General features: G+C 42.0%; 1 protein-coding gene across 1 annotated transcript in view; it reads left to right on the top strand.

Annotated features, from left to right (window-relative positions):
• col21a1 (collagen, type XXI, alpha 1) overlaps nucleotides 1-19,455 on the top strand; it is a 474,425-nt gene that overhangs the window by 96,505 nt on the left and 358,465 nt on the right. Inside the window, exons 8-9 of the mRNA XM_087979161.1 lie at nucleotides 6,533-6,616; nucleotides 11,480-11,542. Coding sequence (XP_087835287.1) covers nucleotides 6,533-6,616; nucleotides 11,480-11,542 — 147 coding nt within the window. The remainder of the gene's footprint in view (nucleotides 1-6,532; nucleotides 6,617-11,479; nucleotides 11,543-19,455) is intronic.

Here is a 19,455-nt window from a genome sequence, read left to right as displayed (position 1 = left end):
TTATTACAAAACTGGAAAAGTGATGAAAGAACAAACTAAGAAGCTGTAAACATTTGTAAATAATCAAGGGATGTTTGCTTTATTATCATGAACACATTTTCAGTCAGTGAATAAAGACTTCACTCAACTCCGTTCCATTGGAAGTGTGTGTCAAATAAGTTCTGTTCAGCTTGTTGGAACCAGCACTTTAATACTCTACCACAATGAAGGCGATGTTCCTCCTGATCAATTTCCTCATCTTAGGATAATGCTCTCATATTTACATCATCTCTGTCCATCAGATCTCCTGTTTGCCTGCTCCAGTTGTCCAGAGCATTGTATCAAAGGACTATGCAGCACACGATGTCTGTGGAATACTGCATAGAAACGCCCAGACCTTTACATGGGAATCTCATCTTGAGGAGATTTATCATATGGTCCTTGATGGTCCCAGTGGAAGAATGTGTTGCCTTGTATGTACATTCTGCCTATGTCAGGGCATTGTGTAAAGAAGGCATCAGTTGTGATTGTAGAAATAGCACTTGTTTCCAGAAGCCATCCATGTAAGGGATATGGCTATGGGGAACAATTGAGAGCAGACTGGAATGCTTCAACAAAAGATCCAGCTCTGTCACAATGTGCTAGGGCATCTTCATTTGACACTTCCTGTTCACCCCATCAGATCTGAATCTCCCTAATTTCCCATTGAGCTCTTTTATTTAACTTTCATTGCCCCACTTTTCCCCCTGAGTCTGCGGTGTACAGCTTAGCTACTGAGATCCAGTCTCTGCCTTTGACTGACTGTGGTGGCATCTAAGAGGGTAGGCACTAAGAGAACAAGCTAAGAACCCTGTGCTGCAAACTGCTTTTATGCATGAGACCAGTGTCTATCCCTGAGGAACTCCTGCAAAAAGGTCCTGAACCTGAGATAATTGACCTTCAACAACCAGAACCATTTTCCTTTATGCAAGGTTTGACTCCAACCAGTGGAATGTTTTCCGTCTGATGCCCATTGACTCCGGTTTTGCACGAGCTCTCCAACGTAACACTTGGTCAAAAGTGCCCTTGATGTCAAGAGTGATCACTCTCACCTCATCTGCCCTGACAGAACCCAAACTGTGAGTTAGTGAGCAGATTATTGTTTAGTGATGACACTTCCATCACTGGAAGATGGACAGGTAGGACAGTTCAAGAGGGTGGTGCTGAGTTGGAAGGTTGGATCTGGGATAAGGTGGGGGCAAGGGAAATGAGGTTACTGGTGAAATTGACATTGATACTGTATTGTTGGAGGGTCCCAAGGCAGAAGAGGAGGCGTTCCCCACCCTACGCCTTGAGGAAAACTCTAACCACCTGACACCTGGAGGAAGAATGCCTCTTCTTCCGTCTTGGGACCCTCCAACCACACGGGATCAATGTGGATTTCACCAGTTTCCTTATTTCCCCTCCCCCCACCTACTCTCAGATCCAACCTCCTAACTCGGCACCACCCTCTTGAACTGTCCTACCTATCCATCTTCCTTCCCACCTATCCGCTCCACCCTCTTCTCCAACCTATCACCTTCACCCCCATCATCATCTGCATATCGCATTCCCAGCTACCTTTCCCCCAGCCCCATCCCCCCTCCTTTTTATCTCTGAGTCCCCTTGGGCCACAAACCTCATTACTGATGAAGGGCTTATGCTCGAAACATGGATTCTCCTGCCCTTGGGATGCTGCCTGACTGGCTATGCTTTTCCAGCACCACACTCTTTGACTCTGATCTCCAGCATCTCCACCTGGATTTTGTGGTTGTAATAATTATAAAATTGCTGAAAATGTGTTGCTGGAAAAGCGCAGCAAGTCAGGCAGCATCCAAGGAACAGGAGAATCGACGTTTCGGGCATAAAGAAGGGCTTATGCCCGAAACGTCGATCCTCCTGTTCCTTGAATGCTGCCTGACCTGCTGCGCTTTTCCAGCAACACATTTTCAGCTCTGATCTCCAGCATCTGCAGTCCTCACTTTCTCCTCGATAATTATAAAATTGTCAACATTTATTACCATTTCTCTATTGATACCAATATTCGCACATGCACAAGATTACAGACATCTGGAAATTGCTTTCAGCGATTTTACACTTTTCCAGAGGATGTCCTGTCAAGTCCCTCCCAAAATTGGCCTCATCAGTTTACAATCTATGAACCGACAAGAACCTCCACTCTTTATGCTGTTCGCCCTTTATGATAACTCTTGGAAAAGCTATGCCTTTTGAATGAGGTTTAACTGGGTTTTTAAATAGCATACTAAGTTCAAAATTGGAATATTGGAGAAAATACAGACATGTTGCCAAAGCTTTGCATCTACTCTTCAGGGCAATCACTACAATGCCAAATTTCAAACAGTGATATAAATTGCTGTACTACTAAATTTCATAATTCCAGCTAAACACTGTCATTGCCCTAAAAAATTAATTTTATGTTTCCAACGTTAAATTTCTCCCCTTATTATTTCTCTCTTAAAGACACTCAATGACTTGGCCCCCACAGCCTTTCTCCATGTAGAAAATAGTCTGTGCCTCTATTCTTACTACCAAAGTGCCATATTCCATCTGCCACTTCTTTGCTCATTCTCCTCACCTTTGCAAGTCCTTCTGCAGCCTCCCCAGCTCCTCAACACTACCTGTCCCTCCACAGCCTTCTGTGGCAATGACTTCCATTGATTCACCATCCTCTCAATAAAGAAATTTCTCCTCGTCTCAATTTTGAAGTGTTGTCTCTTCATCCTGAAGCTGTGCCTTTGGGTCTTAGTCTCTCCTACTGTTTTTAAGCACACAGGTCCTTTTGTGCTGAGTTAAGCTGTCAACCTCTGCAGTTTGCATTCCTTGTCAATGCAGGGGGAGAGCTGGAAATGTGTTGCTGGAAAAGCGCAGCAGGTCAGGCAGCATCCAGGGAACAGGAGAATCGACGTTTCGGGCATAAGCCCTTCTTCAGGAATTCCTGAAGAAGGGCTTATGCCCGAAACGTCGATTCTCCTGTTCCCTGGATGCTGCCTGACCTGCTGCGCTTTTCCAGCAACACATTTCCAGCTCTGATCTCCAGCATCTGCAGACCTCACTTTCTCCCCAATGCAGGGGGAGAGCCAAGTTGAAAACACTAGACAGTCAAGAGGATGGATGTGTCACTGTATGCAACTGTGCTATGTCAATGTTGTACCCATGGCACATACCAGAAGCTTACATGGCAATTACATTCCATGTGCTTCAATAAAACTGCAAGATCTGAATATTAAAGAGACCAGACCTGAATGGGGTCAAGAGAGTCAGGCAGAACCACCACATTCAGTCATGGATCTCAACCAATTCCTGTCCAGGGAATTGATCACAGTCGTTCTGTTGCTGTCAGTTGGAAGTTCCAGTTTGGATATGGGGTTCATTGGACTGGATTATTGTATGAATGATTATGATGAAAGAAGATAATTCAATATGAAAAAGATTTGGCAACTTATACAACATAGAAGGGGATGAGGAGCTGTGAGAAAGAGTTTTTCCCAAATCACAATCATTCTAGCCTGTACATGAAGTGACTGCATGGCCAACTGGGCTATGGTAATATGTAAGGTATGGGCTCGGGAGTAAATTGGGGTCATTAACAGTTTATAAAGGGGTTGAACAGAAACAAGTAGATTGCATGGTCATCAGAATACAAGAACAGCAACACAGAAGGGTTCATAAATGATAGGAGGATCATGCTGCATCTCGGGGAGCCTGCAATGCACTCATGAGGACAAGATGTTGAAATCTTGTCATTTATGTTCCAAACTGTGCAAAAATGATCAATATGGCTCTCACTATGTGCAGAATGGACGGCACGGTGGCACAGTGGTTAGCACTGCTGCCTCACAGCGCCAGAGACCCGGGTTCAATTCCCACTTCAGGCGACTCTCTGTGTGGAGTTTGCACATTCTCCCCGTGTCTGCGTGGGTTTCCTCCCACAGTCCAAAGATGTGCAGGTCAGGTGAATTGGCCATGCTAAATTGCCTGTAGTGTTAGATGAAGGGGTAAATGTAGGGGAATGGTTCTGGGTGGGTTACGCTTCGGCGGGTCGGTGTGAACTTGTTGGGCCGAAGGGCCTGTTTCCACACTGTAAGTAATCTAATCTAAAAAAAAGTAAGTTACAGCTTTTCTCCTTGGGGTAGAGTATAATTATTTGAAACTGAGGTCTTGCTAGGGGCAATTGCATTGATCATGCATCCACTGATTCAGGAATGTGACCATCTGGCATCAAAATTGCAATTCATTGGCAGGTCATTCTTTTCCAAGAATAAACATTAAAAATTATGGTCTCAAGGAACCATGACTATTACCTTGTTTGCACTAATTGCCTCCTTGTTAGGTCAGATCAACAAATCACATCAAGCACTAGTTTGGAATTCTCACCTGTGTTCGCCATTTTTGAATCACATTTCATTCTTGACAGTGGAAGGCAATGTTTTGGAGCTGCCACATTCACCACTGCACTGTTGGTATATCAGGACATGGTCAGTGACATTCAGGTTTTTTTGGAGGAGGGCTAGCATAGTGGGTTAATGGCAGGATTTCACTCCGCCAATGAAACATTAATACTTTAGTTCTGAAATATGCATCTGGATAAGGTTTCATGCTTCAAACCTTGTTAAGGCATGACATTGGCTTCTTTACAAAGTATTCATGGCAGTGTGTTAGGGCATAATGTGCTACTTCATTGCGTTTGATGTGAGGACTCAGGGATACTGTTACTGAAATGCTGTTCTGTTTCCAATATCTGCCACAGGTTGTGGGCTCAAATATTTGAAATGGGCATGACAGCCATTGGGTTCCTTGTGGCTTTGCTTGTCATGCAAAGACAGCATTGAAGGAGAGAGTAGTTAGATGTTGTCAGCAAGTGCAGCATGAACAACAACCTCCAGTGATTGCTTTCCAGCCTTCAGAGGGAGAAGCAGCAGTTGAAGTTACCTCAGGAAGGCAAAGGAAACTGACCAGACCCTATATCCACTGACCTCACCATTATTATCCACAACTCTCAGAGTGAATGTAAGCACAGATGAAGGATGTCCTGGGCTATGGTAACTGAACTAAATAACCCACTGGAATAGGACTGGTGCTTGGAAGGAACAGATGGCAATCCGACCCTGCTGACAGTTACAGTTGCTGTGAATTTTTAAGACAGTGGCTGATTCAACGAGCCACTAGAAATCTGTGTGGCATAGGAAGTAAGAAGAATTATAAAAGCATATCTGCTTACGGCCAGAAGAAGAGAAAGGTGAAAGAATTTAATCACCTTTCCCCTCTGTCTATAACAGAGATGTAAGATCCAGGCTGTAGTTGGCAGAACGTAGACAGACCAGGACTTACTGGAACAATGCAAAGGGGGTGGTGATTTCCAAACCTGGTTCCTACCATTTGTGGTATCCCAAAATAAGAATTTCCACAGGACTTGGAAGGGAGGAGAAATCAATTTATTCCAGTATGGATCAATGGAAAAAAAGTGTTAGGAACAGTGTAAAACAGACTGCCCACTGGCTAGAATCCCATTCTGCATTAGTTGTATGGACTAATTGTACCACTGAAGTTCATAAAAATTGTGTCATAGCCTTGTAATCATTAACTGAAGATTTTGAACCAACAGTTGTGAGGAATTAACTAAAATTTAAGAAGTCAGAAGTCACACGACACAAGATTAAAGTCCAACAGGTTTATTTGAAATCACATGCTTTCAGAGCGCTACCCCTTTGTCAGGTGAAGGAGCAGACGATGGAGCAGCACTCTGAAACCTTGTGGTTTCAAATAAAACTGTTGGACTATAAACTTGTATCATGTGACTTCTGACTTTGTTCACTCCTGTCCAGCACTGGCATCTCCACATCTTAATTATGACCACCACTAAAAATACACCTGCTTCTCAGCAAATGTTTCATGGTTCAGAGAAATTGCATCCATTATTTGCATAGAGATATTTACAGTCATTTCCACTTCTCTGTGTAATTGGGCAGAAACTCTTTTGTAATATTAGATTGATACCTCTATTGTTTATATTGTAACTTGGCACTTAACCTTTAGTTTTGCATGTTGAATATGTCATATCTATTTAATAGTGCAGTAGATGTGATTTCAGTGACTTTTATTTTGATACAAAATGCAGTTTAATATATCACAATTCTGAAATTGATGCCTCTTTAATATTGATAAAGTTTATAATACAAAATTAGTTTAATATTGGAAAATGTTACCAAGATATCAAAATTTTTAGGAACGTTATTTACATGTGCCATTTCCAATTATTATAACACTCAATGGCTAAAATCCAGACATAAGTATACAATGAAAGTGGCCTGACTAATGTTGTTTAAGACTTTGTGCTCATACCATCTTTTCTTTTTGGCATTATGTAAGTTTCATTTTTGAAATATCAAATATTAGAGATTGAGGGAGAAAACAATCACTTGATGGATCAGCCAAATATTGTCCAATTACCCTTACCTTACATCATCCAAGCATAGGAATATGGTCCTTATTTGAACTGTTTGTTTTCTCCATTTAGTGTGACCGTAGTCTTGATGACGTTATGTCCACACCACCCCCTTGTACATGTGCTCCAGGACCAGCTGGCCCTCGAGGTCTAAAGGTATGATTTTATTTCTAAGAGGCTGTAGTATAAAAGAGTTTATCAGAAAAGGTACTTATGACTTGATTAAGTGAACTTAAGTTAATTGACAGTTATTTGGCAAATGCAGTGATTAATGGACTCTTGGACTACAGAAAACAGAAATTAATTGCCTTTTTAAAAACAAGGTCAATCTTGAATAGTTGATCAATATTAATCGTGAAGGACAAACCTAATTTATTATTTTCCTATCTAAAACTGTCAGCCAGTAAGAGTTTATTAATTAGTAAAAATTAATGTTACATTGAACATCCTGCATTTTAATTTATCTCCCAACTTCCTATATACAGCATTCAGGTTCTCAGTGCTTTGTTTATCTATGTAATTTGTACCTATGTGTACCATGACAACTGGTTATCCACCCTCCCGTTCCAGAATGTCCTGTAGCCACTCCATAATATCCCTAACCCTGTCATCAGGAGGCAACATACCATCCTGGTTTCGAGCCTGCAGCCATAGGAGCACCTACCAGTACCCTTTACTATTGAATCCCCTACTATTATAGGCTTATCACTTGCTTTCCTCACCTCTGTGCAGCACATCCACTCATGCTGCCATGAACTTGGCTAATGCTGTTTTCCCCTGAGAGATCATCTCCCCTAACAGTATCTAAAGTGGTAAATCTGTTTGAGAGGGGAATGACCACAGGGAACTCCTGCACTTCCTTTCTGGAGTCTTTTACTTGTCTGATGGTTACGCATTCCCTTTCTGCCTGTGTAACCTCACCTGTGGTGTGACCACTTCACTAAACATGCTATCCATGACATTGAGACTCCCAGGACAACTCATTTGCAATTTACCACCTCTTGTTGGGTCTGTCCTGCCAATGGGATGTCCATTGGTAATAGGCTAGTGGTAATATTGCTGGACTATTAATCCAGAGACCCAGGTGATGTCCTGGGGACCTGGGTTCGAATCCTGCCACAGCAGATGGTAAAATTGGAAAATCAATAAAAATCTGGAATTAAGAGTCTGATGATGACCATGAATGGATTGTCAGAAAAAAGAGAAAACCCATCTGGTTCACTAATGTCCTTTAGGAAAGGAAGCTGCCATCCTTACCTGGTCTGGACTACATGTGACTTCAGATCCACAACTATGTGGTTGACTCTAAACTGTCCTCTGGGCAATTAAAATGGGCCATGAGTGCTGGTCTAGCCAATGATGTTTTCATCCCATGAATGAGTAAGAAAAACTACACATATGATGTCAAAAACAAACATGGGCCTCAACTTTAACCAAATCTCCTACCACTGAACAGCAAGATTGGGGTGAAGCAAAACTAAATATACTCCCCATCAACTCATTCTACTGCCAATTATGTAGGTGGCTATTAAAGAGGTTCATATGAAGTAGCTTAAAAATGTGTTGCTGGAAAAGTGCAGCAGGTCAGGCAGCATCAAAGGAGCAGGAGAATCGATGTTTCGGGCATAAGCCTGAAGAAGGGCTTATGCCCGAAACATCGATTCTCCTGCTCCTTTGATGCTGCCTGACCTGCTGCACTTTTCCAGCAACACATTTTTAAGCTCTGATCTCCAGCATCTGCAGTCCTCACTTTCTCCTAGTTCATATGAAGTAGCCTACTCAAAATGCAAATGTCATGCCCAGAGGACAGTTAAGAGTCAACCTCATTGTTGTAGATCTGGGGTCACATGTAGGCTAGACCAGATAAGGATGGCAGTTTTCTTTCCTAAAGGACACAAGTGAACACTGTCATCCCAGTACCTAAGAAAGCACAAGCAATGGGCCTGAATGACTACAGCTCAGTGGCTCTGACCTCTATAGTCATGAAGTGCTGTGAGAGGTTGGTCATAGCCCACATCAACTCCAGTCTCCCAGCTTGCCTCAATCCCCTGCAATTTGCCTACCAATGTGGTCCACAGCAGATGCCATTTCCCAAGCCCTGTACTCATCCCAAGAATATCTGGACAACAAGGACACCTACATCAGACTCCTTCTCGTTGACTAAAACTCCACTTTCAACAGCATTATTCCCTCAAGACTGATCTCAAACCTCGAAGACCTAGGTCTTGGCTCTGCCCTCCAAAACTGGATCCTCAGCTTCCTGATCCACAGACTGCAATCAGTGAAGATAGGCAACTGCACCTCCTCCATGAAAACACTCAACACTGGAGCAACCCCCCCTCCCCCCCCCCACCCCACGATGTGTTCTCAGCCCCCTACTGTACTCCCTGTTTACCCACAACTGTGTAGCCAAATTCTAAATGAACGCCATCTACAGGTTTGCTGACACCTCCACTATGGTAGGACAGACATCAAACGATGATGAATCAGCATACAGAAAGGAGATGGAGGGCTTAGTGACATGGTGCAATGAGAACAACCTCTCAATGTCGGCAAAACTAAAGAACTCATCATTGACTTCAGACAGAAAGGAAGAGAACATACGCCCACTTACATTAACGGAAAGGAGATTGAGACAGTTGAGAGTGTCAAGTTGCTAGCAGTGCTGATAACCAAAAAGCTGTCCTGGACTTCCCACATAGATGCGATGGTCAAGAAGGCACAACAATGCCTCTTCTTCCTCAGGTGGCTCAGGAAATTTGGCATGTCCGTAAGGACCCTCACCAACTTTTCCAGATGCACTACTGAAAACATACTGTCCGGCTGCATAATGGCCTAGTATGGCAACTGCTCTGCCCAGGACGGTAAGAAACTACAGAAGGTTGTGTGCACAGCCCAGACCATCAAGGAAGCCAACCTCCCATCCATGGACTCCATTTACATGTCTCGTTGCCATGGAAGGGCCGCCAACATCATCAAAAACCCATTCCTCCCCATAATGCTCTCCTACAATCTCTTCCGTTGGGCAGAAGATACAGAAGCTTGAACACATGCACCCAGCATGTTCAAGAACAGCTTCTTTCCTGCTGTTATTAGACTGATGAATAGACTCTCTAACTTAAGATATTGCTGATCTTGAAATGTTGATCTTGCCCAGCGCACGTCCTGTGCGGTATAACCTGTATGCCTTACTGTGTCCAAGTTTTGTTTTCACCCTTTGGTCTGCCTGTCCTTGCTTACTATGATCTGTCTATAGTGCTTTCAAACAAAGCCTTACAATAGGCACTCGTGACAATAAATCAAATCAAATGATGGTAACATGTTGCAATATTAACAATATGCCAAGGGAAGTCTTACATTGAATGCGACAGGGTGCGAAGTGGTTAGGGTAGACAGTTCACTTCTGTTCCCCAGGAATATCAGCCTATAACGAGATCTATACATGTATTGGATTCTCAAATCATCACTCCATTCCACCCCTTGCTCTCTGCATGCCCTTATATTCTCTTATGACTCAAAATAACCCATATGAGTGACTTGGGTGGTGCTATTGTCACTAAACTAGTAATGCAGAGGCCCCGGCAAATGTTCATGGGACTTGACTTGAATCCAGTACTTCCCCTGTTACAGATTAGTCAAGCAATAAACTGACAATGTCACATTCCTAGGAACGTATCTTGTATACAATGATCTAGACCTCACCATCATTATCCCTGGATGTGTCTTATCCCATTGGCATGACATACCCTACAGAGGTGGCAGATACATATTTGACACCCTACTTCCTGGCATGCTACTCACTTGGCACCAAAAATACCTATCACTCATTGCCTGACACTTCAACCCTCTAACCACTTGGCACATAAAAAGGAGTGAAGTTACAAGCTGCATAAGATTGCAACTCTTTGGAAAATTCAGGCCCATGATTTCAACAAACAGTAGTAAAAAGCTGAATCTCACTCAAAACTAAGACCAATGATTTGGGTTGGGGTATCCAGTGAGATAGATTAAAGATGGGGAAATAAATCAATCACAATGCAGTTAATGGTAGAATCCAGCAGAGTGGTTGAATTGCTCGTTCCTGTTCCTATTTTAAAATTCCTGGATCGTTGGAAAATCCATTCAGAAAGAAACAGGGAGATAACCAGTTCAAGGCATAATTAAAACTATACTCTCAACTTATGGCAGCTGCTTTCCTTGGAGCGCTACTCATCCATTTCTATAACTCTGCTGGGGAAGCGCTATAGAAATTCTTAATGTTTAGGTTTTTTTTCCAAATAATATTACATACCAATAAATTTTGATTGCGATTGTTGTTACAGGTTATTGTGAATGTTAGAAAATATTCATTATTTTTAATTCAGTTTCTTGAATGCAATGCTCATAACAGTCAGGCTGACCGTAAAAATAAAGTTGGCACATTTTTACATTTGTGCACATACATCAAGCCATAAGGCAGATCCCTTAGACTCATATGAATCTAGGTTGTCAGGATAACATTGCTGTAAAAACAAATTCCAGATCCTGAAAGGATTAAACGTTAAATGTTTGGTAACGTTTCAGATGTGGTATTCTGTCCTTAGTTTGCTGAGTATTCTGTTTTAATGTATTATTTGTGTAAAGTGAAAAAAGCAGTTACATTTTTTGACAAAGATTTTACTAAAAGAAACTGATGCAATAATTGTGCTTATGGGCACAGTTGACTTCAAACTTTTTTTTTCTATTTGTGTGATGTTCTGGTTTGTGAGATTAGTTCTGTGTGACCTATATATTTAATTACAGCATGCAAATGATTAAAGTGCATTTAAAAAAATTGTTTTGTATCCTATATGTTAAGTTGCATTTTACTTTTCAATCGTCACTGTACTTAAACATCAAATAGCATTTATTTCTCAGCTCACAACAGCTGAATTTGCAGCAGCATTATATGAAACAATACAACTGAGAGGAGTCAGTTTGAGGGGATTAGAAACCGGCTTAGACAATGCTCACTTTAATTTTTAATTTTGTTTTCCAAAGGGAGAACGTGGAGTATCTGGGGAACAAGGCGATGCCGGAAGACCTGGTGCAGATGGTAAGCCTGTGAGTACTAAATGGTTTACTCATTTGAAGAAAATTGTTGTGGTTTTTTATGAAACATAATTCTTCTGAGATTGATGTTTTAATTGGATCAGAAAATCCCAGCCCTCCCCCTATTATTTTTGTTTCCAATCATATTCCATAAGATTACTCATGTCATACTTAACTGTATTTTAACCACTTTACATAGTTTATTTTTAATTACTTTTGAGTAAAGATATTCTTAAAAAATCAAGTGGTGGAAAATTGAATAACACTAATCACAATTAACCTGCTCCCATTCAAAATAATGCAGCCAGCTTGGAAACTTATGCTGCCTGTTAAGTTAAATGTCAGTGCCATGCAACCCAGGACTGAACATATGTTTGAGTAGCTGTGGACCTCAGCAAGGGTTCTAGGTTTGTACAAGCTGACCATAAATGACTTGATATATTTAATTAGCTGTGATATAATGCAACGTACTGTTTTATATATGGCCTTATTTCACGAAGTATTTATTTGATTTCCACAAGAGAGATTGATATGGTTCAGGTGACAAGGGATACAGAATCGCAGACTTCTTACATTTCAGAAGGAAGCTGATCAGCCCATAGTGTCTGTTCTAGCTTTTTGAGTAATTTTAATGTCATGCTAATCTATGACTTTTCGTGTAACTCTACATACTGTTGCCTTCTAAATAATCATCTAATACCCTCTTGAATACCTCAGTTGAATATGCCTCCAGGCAATACTTCCCATATCCTAATTACACTGTGTGAAAAGGTTGATTCTCACGTTGCATTCGATTCTTTTGCAAAACATTTTTAAATTGTGCCCTCTAGCTCTTGGTCGGTTTGCAGGTAAAAACAGATTCTCCCTATCTACGCTGATCAGATCTCTCTTAACGCACCTGTAAACGTTTTGTCTAACATGCAAACAATCGTTTATTGTATGTTACAGCGCTGGGTTGGCAGACTCTGATTTGCTCAGAAGTAGGAAAACTTTTTGGCAATCAAAAGAATTCAACAACCTTACAGAGTTTGTGTAAGGTTTATATACATTAATCATCCTCAAACATGGAGCATGATCGCATGGTTACAACAAATCAGTAATTATAATCACTTCATGGGTAGTAGCTTGAACCAATGATATTGATTAAGTTGTAATGGCTTATGTCACCTTTTCACAACTTGCAAAATGTGGTTTAGTATTTCCTCTACGAGGACTTGCAGCTTGCAAATGTGGTTAGTATTTCCTCATCTTATCCATCTACTTCTTAAAAGCTTTAACTATAGATAGTCACGTACGCATGGGGAAACATCATTCTGCGGTTTCTTGTTTTTGCCTGGTTCAGAGAAATCTAATTTAACAATGCTTTTGTGCACTTTGCAGAAGCCATTTTATGCAGCTCCTTTATCCATTTTGTCCTACCTCCTAGAGGCCCATATTCTCACGAAGTTTGCAATTTTCAAATCCTCTGCCACCATCCAGGGAAGATTGATTGCCAGAGTCTTTGTAATTTCCAGTCTCACTTCCTTCAGTATCCTTGGATGCAAATCATCAGATTGTTGTGCTTTAACAACTTTAAGTGATGCCAGCTTATCAAATATCAATTTTGGTCCTCCTAATGACTGGGTTTCCTCTTCAGTCACTGTGTCCTGGTAGGGTTTGTCTTATAGGTAAATACAGATATAAGTATTCATTTAACACTTCTACAGTGTTGCTTGCCTCTAATGTAGACAATGCAGAAATCCCCTGTGGCCATTACTCTCGAAAACGAATATACCGTTTTGGATACTGTTGGGTGGGGTGGCTGACTGTTTAGGGGAAAGCAGCAGTAGCCATGTTGGTGGAGCTATGACTGGCTTTGGGACACAGCGGGAAAGGTAAAGTTAAACAAGAATTTAGTGATAGAAAACTCGATAGTTAGGGGGACAGAGAGGAGATTCTGTGGCCGAAAATGGGAATCCAGGATGGTGTGATGCCTCCAAGGTACCAGGATCCAGGATATCTGGGAGTGGTTGCTGAATATTCTCAAGGGAGAGGGTGAGCAACCAGAAGTCATTGTGCACATTGGCACAAATGACATAGGTAGAAATAGAGGTGAGGTCCTGCAGAATGGTTGTAGAGAGATAGGAAAAATGTTAAAAACCAGGACCTCATTGGTGACAATCTTCGGATTACTTCCAGTGCCATGTGTTAGTGAGGGTAAGAATAGGAGGTTATGGCAGATGAATACATGGCTAAAGAATTGATACACCGTCAGGAATTCAGATTTTTAGATCATTGGGATCTTTTCTGGTACAGATGTGACCAGTTCAAGAGGGACAGTTTGCACTTGAACTGGAGGGGGATCGATATGTTGGCGGCAAGGTTTGCTAGTGCTATAAGGGAAGGTTTAAACTAGATTGGCAGCGGGGTGGAATCCTCAACAGCAGGGAGGCAAGTGCGAGGCTGGAAGGAGATACAGTAATTAGAAATATTAAAGTGAAGAGACAGGTGAGGCTGCAACACAACAGGGAGCAAGGAATTCCTGTTGGATAAAATTGCGTCTATTTCAATGCAAGAAGGCTGACAGGCAAGGCTGATGAACTCAGGGCATGGAAAGGTGCATGGGATTGGGATATTATAGACACAAAAGAAACATGGCTAAGGGAGGGACAGGACTAGCTGCTTAATGTGCCAGGGTACAGGTGCTTTAGACAGGACAGAGGTGGTAGAAAAAGGGGGAGTTGCACTTTTGATTAAGGCAACTATCACAGCAGTAATCAGAGATGAAATAACTGAAGAGTCATCTGGTGAGGCTTTGCAGGTGGAGCCAAGAAATAAGAAGGAGGTGGTGATGTTACTGGAGTTGCACTATAGGCCCCCAAATAGTCAACAGGAATTAGAAGAACAAATGTGCAGGAAGACTGGGGAGACTTGCAGGAGCAATAGGGTTATTATAGTAGGGGATTTTAATATTCCTAACATAAACAGGGACTGCTGTAGCATTAAGGGCTTGGATGGGGTGGAATTTGTTAATTGCATTCAGGAAAGTTTCCTCAAACAGTATACAGAGGATCCTACTTGGGATGGGGCAAAACTCAACCTACTCTTGGGAAATAGGGCAGAACAGTTGACTGAGGTGACATGGAGGAGCAATTTGGGACCAGTGACCATAGTTCTATTAATTTTTAAATAGTTATGGAGAGGAACAAAACTGGTCCACAGGTTCAAGTTCTAAATTGGAGCAAGGTGAATTTTGATGGAATTAGACAGGAGCTTGCAGGAATTGATTGGAGTAGTTTGTATGCAGGGAGTCCAAAACTAGAGTGCTTAGATTTAAGGTGAGAGGGGAAAGATTTAAAAAGGACCTGAGGAGTAACTTTTTCATCCAGAGGTGGTTTGTGTATGGAATAAACTGCCAGAGGAAGTGGTGGAGGTGGGTACAATGACAACATTAAAATGAATCTGGATGAGTATATGAATAGGAAGGGAATAGATGATATGGGCCCAGTGCTGGCAAATGGGGCTAATTCAGATTGGGATGTCTGGTCTGCGTGGATGAGTTGGACTGAAGAGTCTGTTTCCATTCTGTATGACTCTTATAATATGTTTCCTTCTGAAACTGTTAAAAATTCAACTTATACATGTACATGCTTTCCTAGAATACAATGAGTGCAATCCATGAATTACATGGATTATGGTGAGAAATTTGGGAGAATTGTGTGGAAAGATAAGCAAAGCCTTTCTCAATGTTGGAAGCAACAAGTTGCATTTTCCAACATAGTTCTGAATGTTGAGATGAGATTCTTCCTAAGGAGTGGCAAGATGATAATTAACAGGGATTATTGTTTGTTACCACATTCATTAACATGAACCTTGCCTCATTAACATGCAGCTTTCCATCATACTGCCTGCCAAGTGGAAACTAGACTGAGAATTCTGAACATGAAAGTGTGAACTGGTACCTGGTAACTTTAGCTCAACGCTTGCTCCCCAGACGTCCAGATCTCAAAGCACAGTCCATTGGTAGCAAACACAAGCACTCTGCATTCCTCAAACGCTCCTACCACGTCATAGCACATGTCTGGTCCTTTTAAAATACACATTACTGCTTTAATATTGTACCTTGAGGTGCAAGAATAGTTTGCATGCAGGGACAGGCATCTAGTTTACAGACTGGTCTAGTTTGCATCTCATGGCTGCTTGTACAGGTCCCACTGCCCAAAAACATTCCAAATATTCCAGAAATCTAAAACCCTCCCTCCTGCAACATCTCTGCAGCCACGCATTCACCTGGACTAACCTATTTCTGTACTCAGTGGCATGTGGAACCAGAAATAATCCAAAGATTGCTACCTTTTCAGTCCCAGTTTTGCTCAACTTTCTAGCTGCCTAAATTGTGTTTCAGGACCTCAACCCTTTTTCTACCTACTTCATTGGTACAAGTATGCCTATTTGCCGTCCTCTTTCAGAATTCCTTGCAGCTGTTCAGTGACATCCTGAGTCTGGCACCGGGGAAGCAACTTACCATCCTGTAGTCTCTTTTGCAGTTGCAGAAACACCTGTCTGTTCCCTTTACAGTTGAGTACCTTACCACTACAACACTACCATTCTTCTTTCTCCCCTCCGGTGCAGCAAACCCACCCATGAATTTGGCTTCCACTGCTTTCCACTGCACAGTCATTTCTCCTAACAGCATCCAAAGCAGTATATCTGCGAGAAAGAGAAAATGGCAAAAAGGGGTTCCTGCACTACCTGCCTTTCTCTACTGTCTGGACGCCACCTATGCCCTTTTCCCCTGTTCAGTCTTCACTTCATTGTGACCACCTTACTGAATGTGCTGTCCACACATATTCAATATCATTGATGCTTCACAGTGAATTCACCTGCAGCTCCAGCTCTGAAATGCGGGTAGCCAGTAGTTGCAAATAGAAGTACTCCTGCACATGTGGCCACTTGGGACATGTGAATCTTCCATGATTTGCCACATAGTACATAATGTTGCTAGGTTCATGCCATATCTATAGTGATGAGGGAGTGTCTTTAATTTGAGGCTGGTAACGGCTTCCTTTCACAAATGCGCTCTCAATGCATTGTCATTTTTAATTGTGCTATAGTAGAAGTTCAAAATTTCATTACTTTCAGCTTATCTCATCCCCTGGGATCTTCTGCCAACATTTTTAAAAGCTATATCAGAAGTGTTGCGATTAGTCCATGGACAAGGATTCCAATTTATGATTCTAGACAGAACACCTCTCTCCCCCCCCCCCACCCTCATCCTAGAATCATTATACTCTTGGATAAGCAGGGAGGAATTGGCTTCTCTTTTTTCAACCTCTCTTTGCCTCAGTTGATCTCAAAATGTTAACTATCCCTTCTGGATACATTCCCAGTTCCAATATATGATTGAAAAGGAGCCAATTTAAACAGGTTTCCTTGGATTAAGGAAAGGGTGAGTTTATGAGTTACTAAATTGCGAACAAAATTAATAGAATGCAAGAAACATACAAACTGATTAGAAATGAGGAATCACAATAGTTATAAAAAGATTTGTTTGTGAGGACTTGATGATTGCAGCTGTTAAGTTTAGTGGTTCTAGTTGTGTCAAAAAGTGTGGAGCTGGAAAATCACAACAGGTCAGCAGCATTCAAGGAGCAGGAAAGTCGACATTTCGGGCATAAGCCCTTCATCAGGAATGTGGAAGTGGAAGGGGGTTGTGCGATAAATCCCGAAACGTTGACTCTCCTCCTTGGGTGCTGCCTGACTTGCTGTGCTTTTCCAGGGTCACACTTTTCGACTCCAGCACCTGTAGTCCTCACTTTCACCTGGTTCTAATAGTGCTTAATTTGTCAGCTGAATTGTTGGTCTGGTTCTGCAAGTTAGCTGAAGGAGTTGTCCTGTTTTCTTTTTGTCAGTGACTTTGCTGACTTGTAGTTTGCTTCCAGCAATCAGCAATAAAGTTTTTCTTTGTTTAACTTGCAGGAGTATGTTGTGAATATTCTTAAGCTATGACCTTAACAGCCCTGTACTGCTAGAACAGCAGTTTAATCGACCAAGACCCAAATGGCAGTCAGGTTTTCAATTACCTCACTTGTGTGTTCCTGGTAGTAAAAAACACAAAATTGCTTTTCATCCAGAACTGCTTTCTTTTATCTCACATCAGGTCGATAGTCTGGTCTATAGATCACAGGAGAGTTTCTGCTGATGTGGAAAATCAGCCTCATTTGCTCTGCAACCACAGGAAATTGTAATTCCATTTTAACATTGCATCTCTTCCTTTGAAGTGTCTCTGCTTGAAGTTCCCTGATATCCTCAGATGCAACATTGCTGTGGGCTAAATTTTCCCAGCTCCCGAATGATGTGAACATTGACAAGAAAGTTTGGAAAATCATGTGAAATTGGTATAGGGAGATTCCTAATTTTGATAGCAAACAATTTCGATTTTCACTCAAGTGTTGAACAGCAAGATAAGCTTCTTGTTAGTGAGTGGTAAGACTGTGATTTACATGCATTAGCATGTAGTAACCTTTCATTATTAGCTAATTTCCCCTCGCCGATATGCAGTTTCTCACTCTCTCATCCGCTGGAAAGAAACTACATGGTGACAATTCCCTACATGAAAACCAGAGGACAACCTGATGAATTTAGCTCACCACTTGCTCCTCCAGCCCTCCATCTTGGACACCAGTCACCAACATTTCAGAGCATGCTCCATGGATAGCTAACCCACACAGTCCTCATCCACCAGGACCTCCAGGTTTATTCAGGAAAGTGGGCTTTCAATGTTCCTCTGACTGACAAAAGATCAGCAAGGCAGGAGCCGCAGGAGATGGGGGAGATACTGAACAAGTATTCTGCATCAGTGTTCACTGTGGGAAAGGACATGGAAGATATTGAATGTAGGGAAATAGATGTGACATCTTGAAAAATGTACATATTTCAGAGGAGGAAGTGCTGGATGTCTTGAAACACATAAAAGTGGATAAATCCCCAGGACCTGATCAGGTGTACCCTAGAACTGTGTGGGAATCTAGGGAAGTGATTGCTGGGCCCCTTGCTGAGATATTTGTATTATCAATAGTCACAGGTGAGGTGCCGGAAGACCGGAGGTTGGCTAATGTGGTGCCACTAAATAAGAAAGGTGGTAAGGACAAGCCAGGGAACAATAGACCAGTGAGCCTGACGTCAGTGGTGGGCAGATTGTTGGAGGGAATCCTGAGGTACAGGATGCACCTGTATTTGGAAAGGTAAGGACTGATTAGGGATAAGCGCTGAAAATGTGTTGCTGGAAAAGCGCAGCAGGTCAGGCAGCATCCAAGGAGCAGGAGAATCGACGTTTCAGGCATGAGCCCTTCTTCAAACCAACATGGCTTTGTGCATGGGAAATCATGTCTCACAAACTTGATTGAGTTTTTTCAAGAAGTAACAAAGAGGATTGATGAGGGCAGAGTGGTGGACGTGATATATATGGACTTCAGTAAGGCTTTTGACAAGATTCCCCATGGGAGACTGGTTGGCAAGGCAGGGAGAACTAGCCATTTGAGTACAGAACTGACTCAAAGATAGAAGACAGAGATTGGTGGTGGAGGGTTGTTTTTCAGATTGGAGGCCTGTGACAAGTGGAGTGCCACAATATCGGTGCTGAGTCCACTGCTTTTTGTCATTTGTATAAATGATTCGGATGTGAGCTTAACAGGTATAATTAGTAAGTTTGTAGATGACACCAAAATTGGAGATGTAGTGGACAGCGAAGAAGGTTACCTCAGATTACATTGGGATCTTCATCAGATGAACCAATGGGCTGAGGAGTGGCTGATGGAATTTAATTTAGATAAATGCGGGGTGCTGCATTTTGGAAAAGCAAATCTTAGCAGGACTTATAGACTTAATGGTAATGTCCTAGTGAGTGTTTCTGAACAAAGAGACCTTGGAGTGCAGGTTCATAGCTG

The sequence above is a fragment of the Chiloscyllium plagiosum genome, unplaced genomic scaffold, assembly GCF_037043375.1.
Source record: "Chiloscyllium plagiosum isolate Xiang-an unplaced genomic scaffold, Cpla_swu_hap1 HiC_scaffold_3, whole genome shotgun sequence".
Taxonomy (NCBI): Eukaryota; Metazoa; Chordata; class Chondrichthyes; order Orectolobiformes; family Hemiscylliidae; genus Chiloscyllium; species Chiloscyllium plagiosum.
The sequence above is the reverse complement of the archived record's forward strand: the minus strand, read 5'-3'. Positions and strand labels throughout refer to the sequence as shown.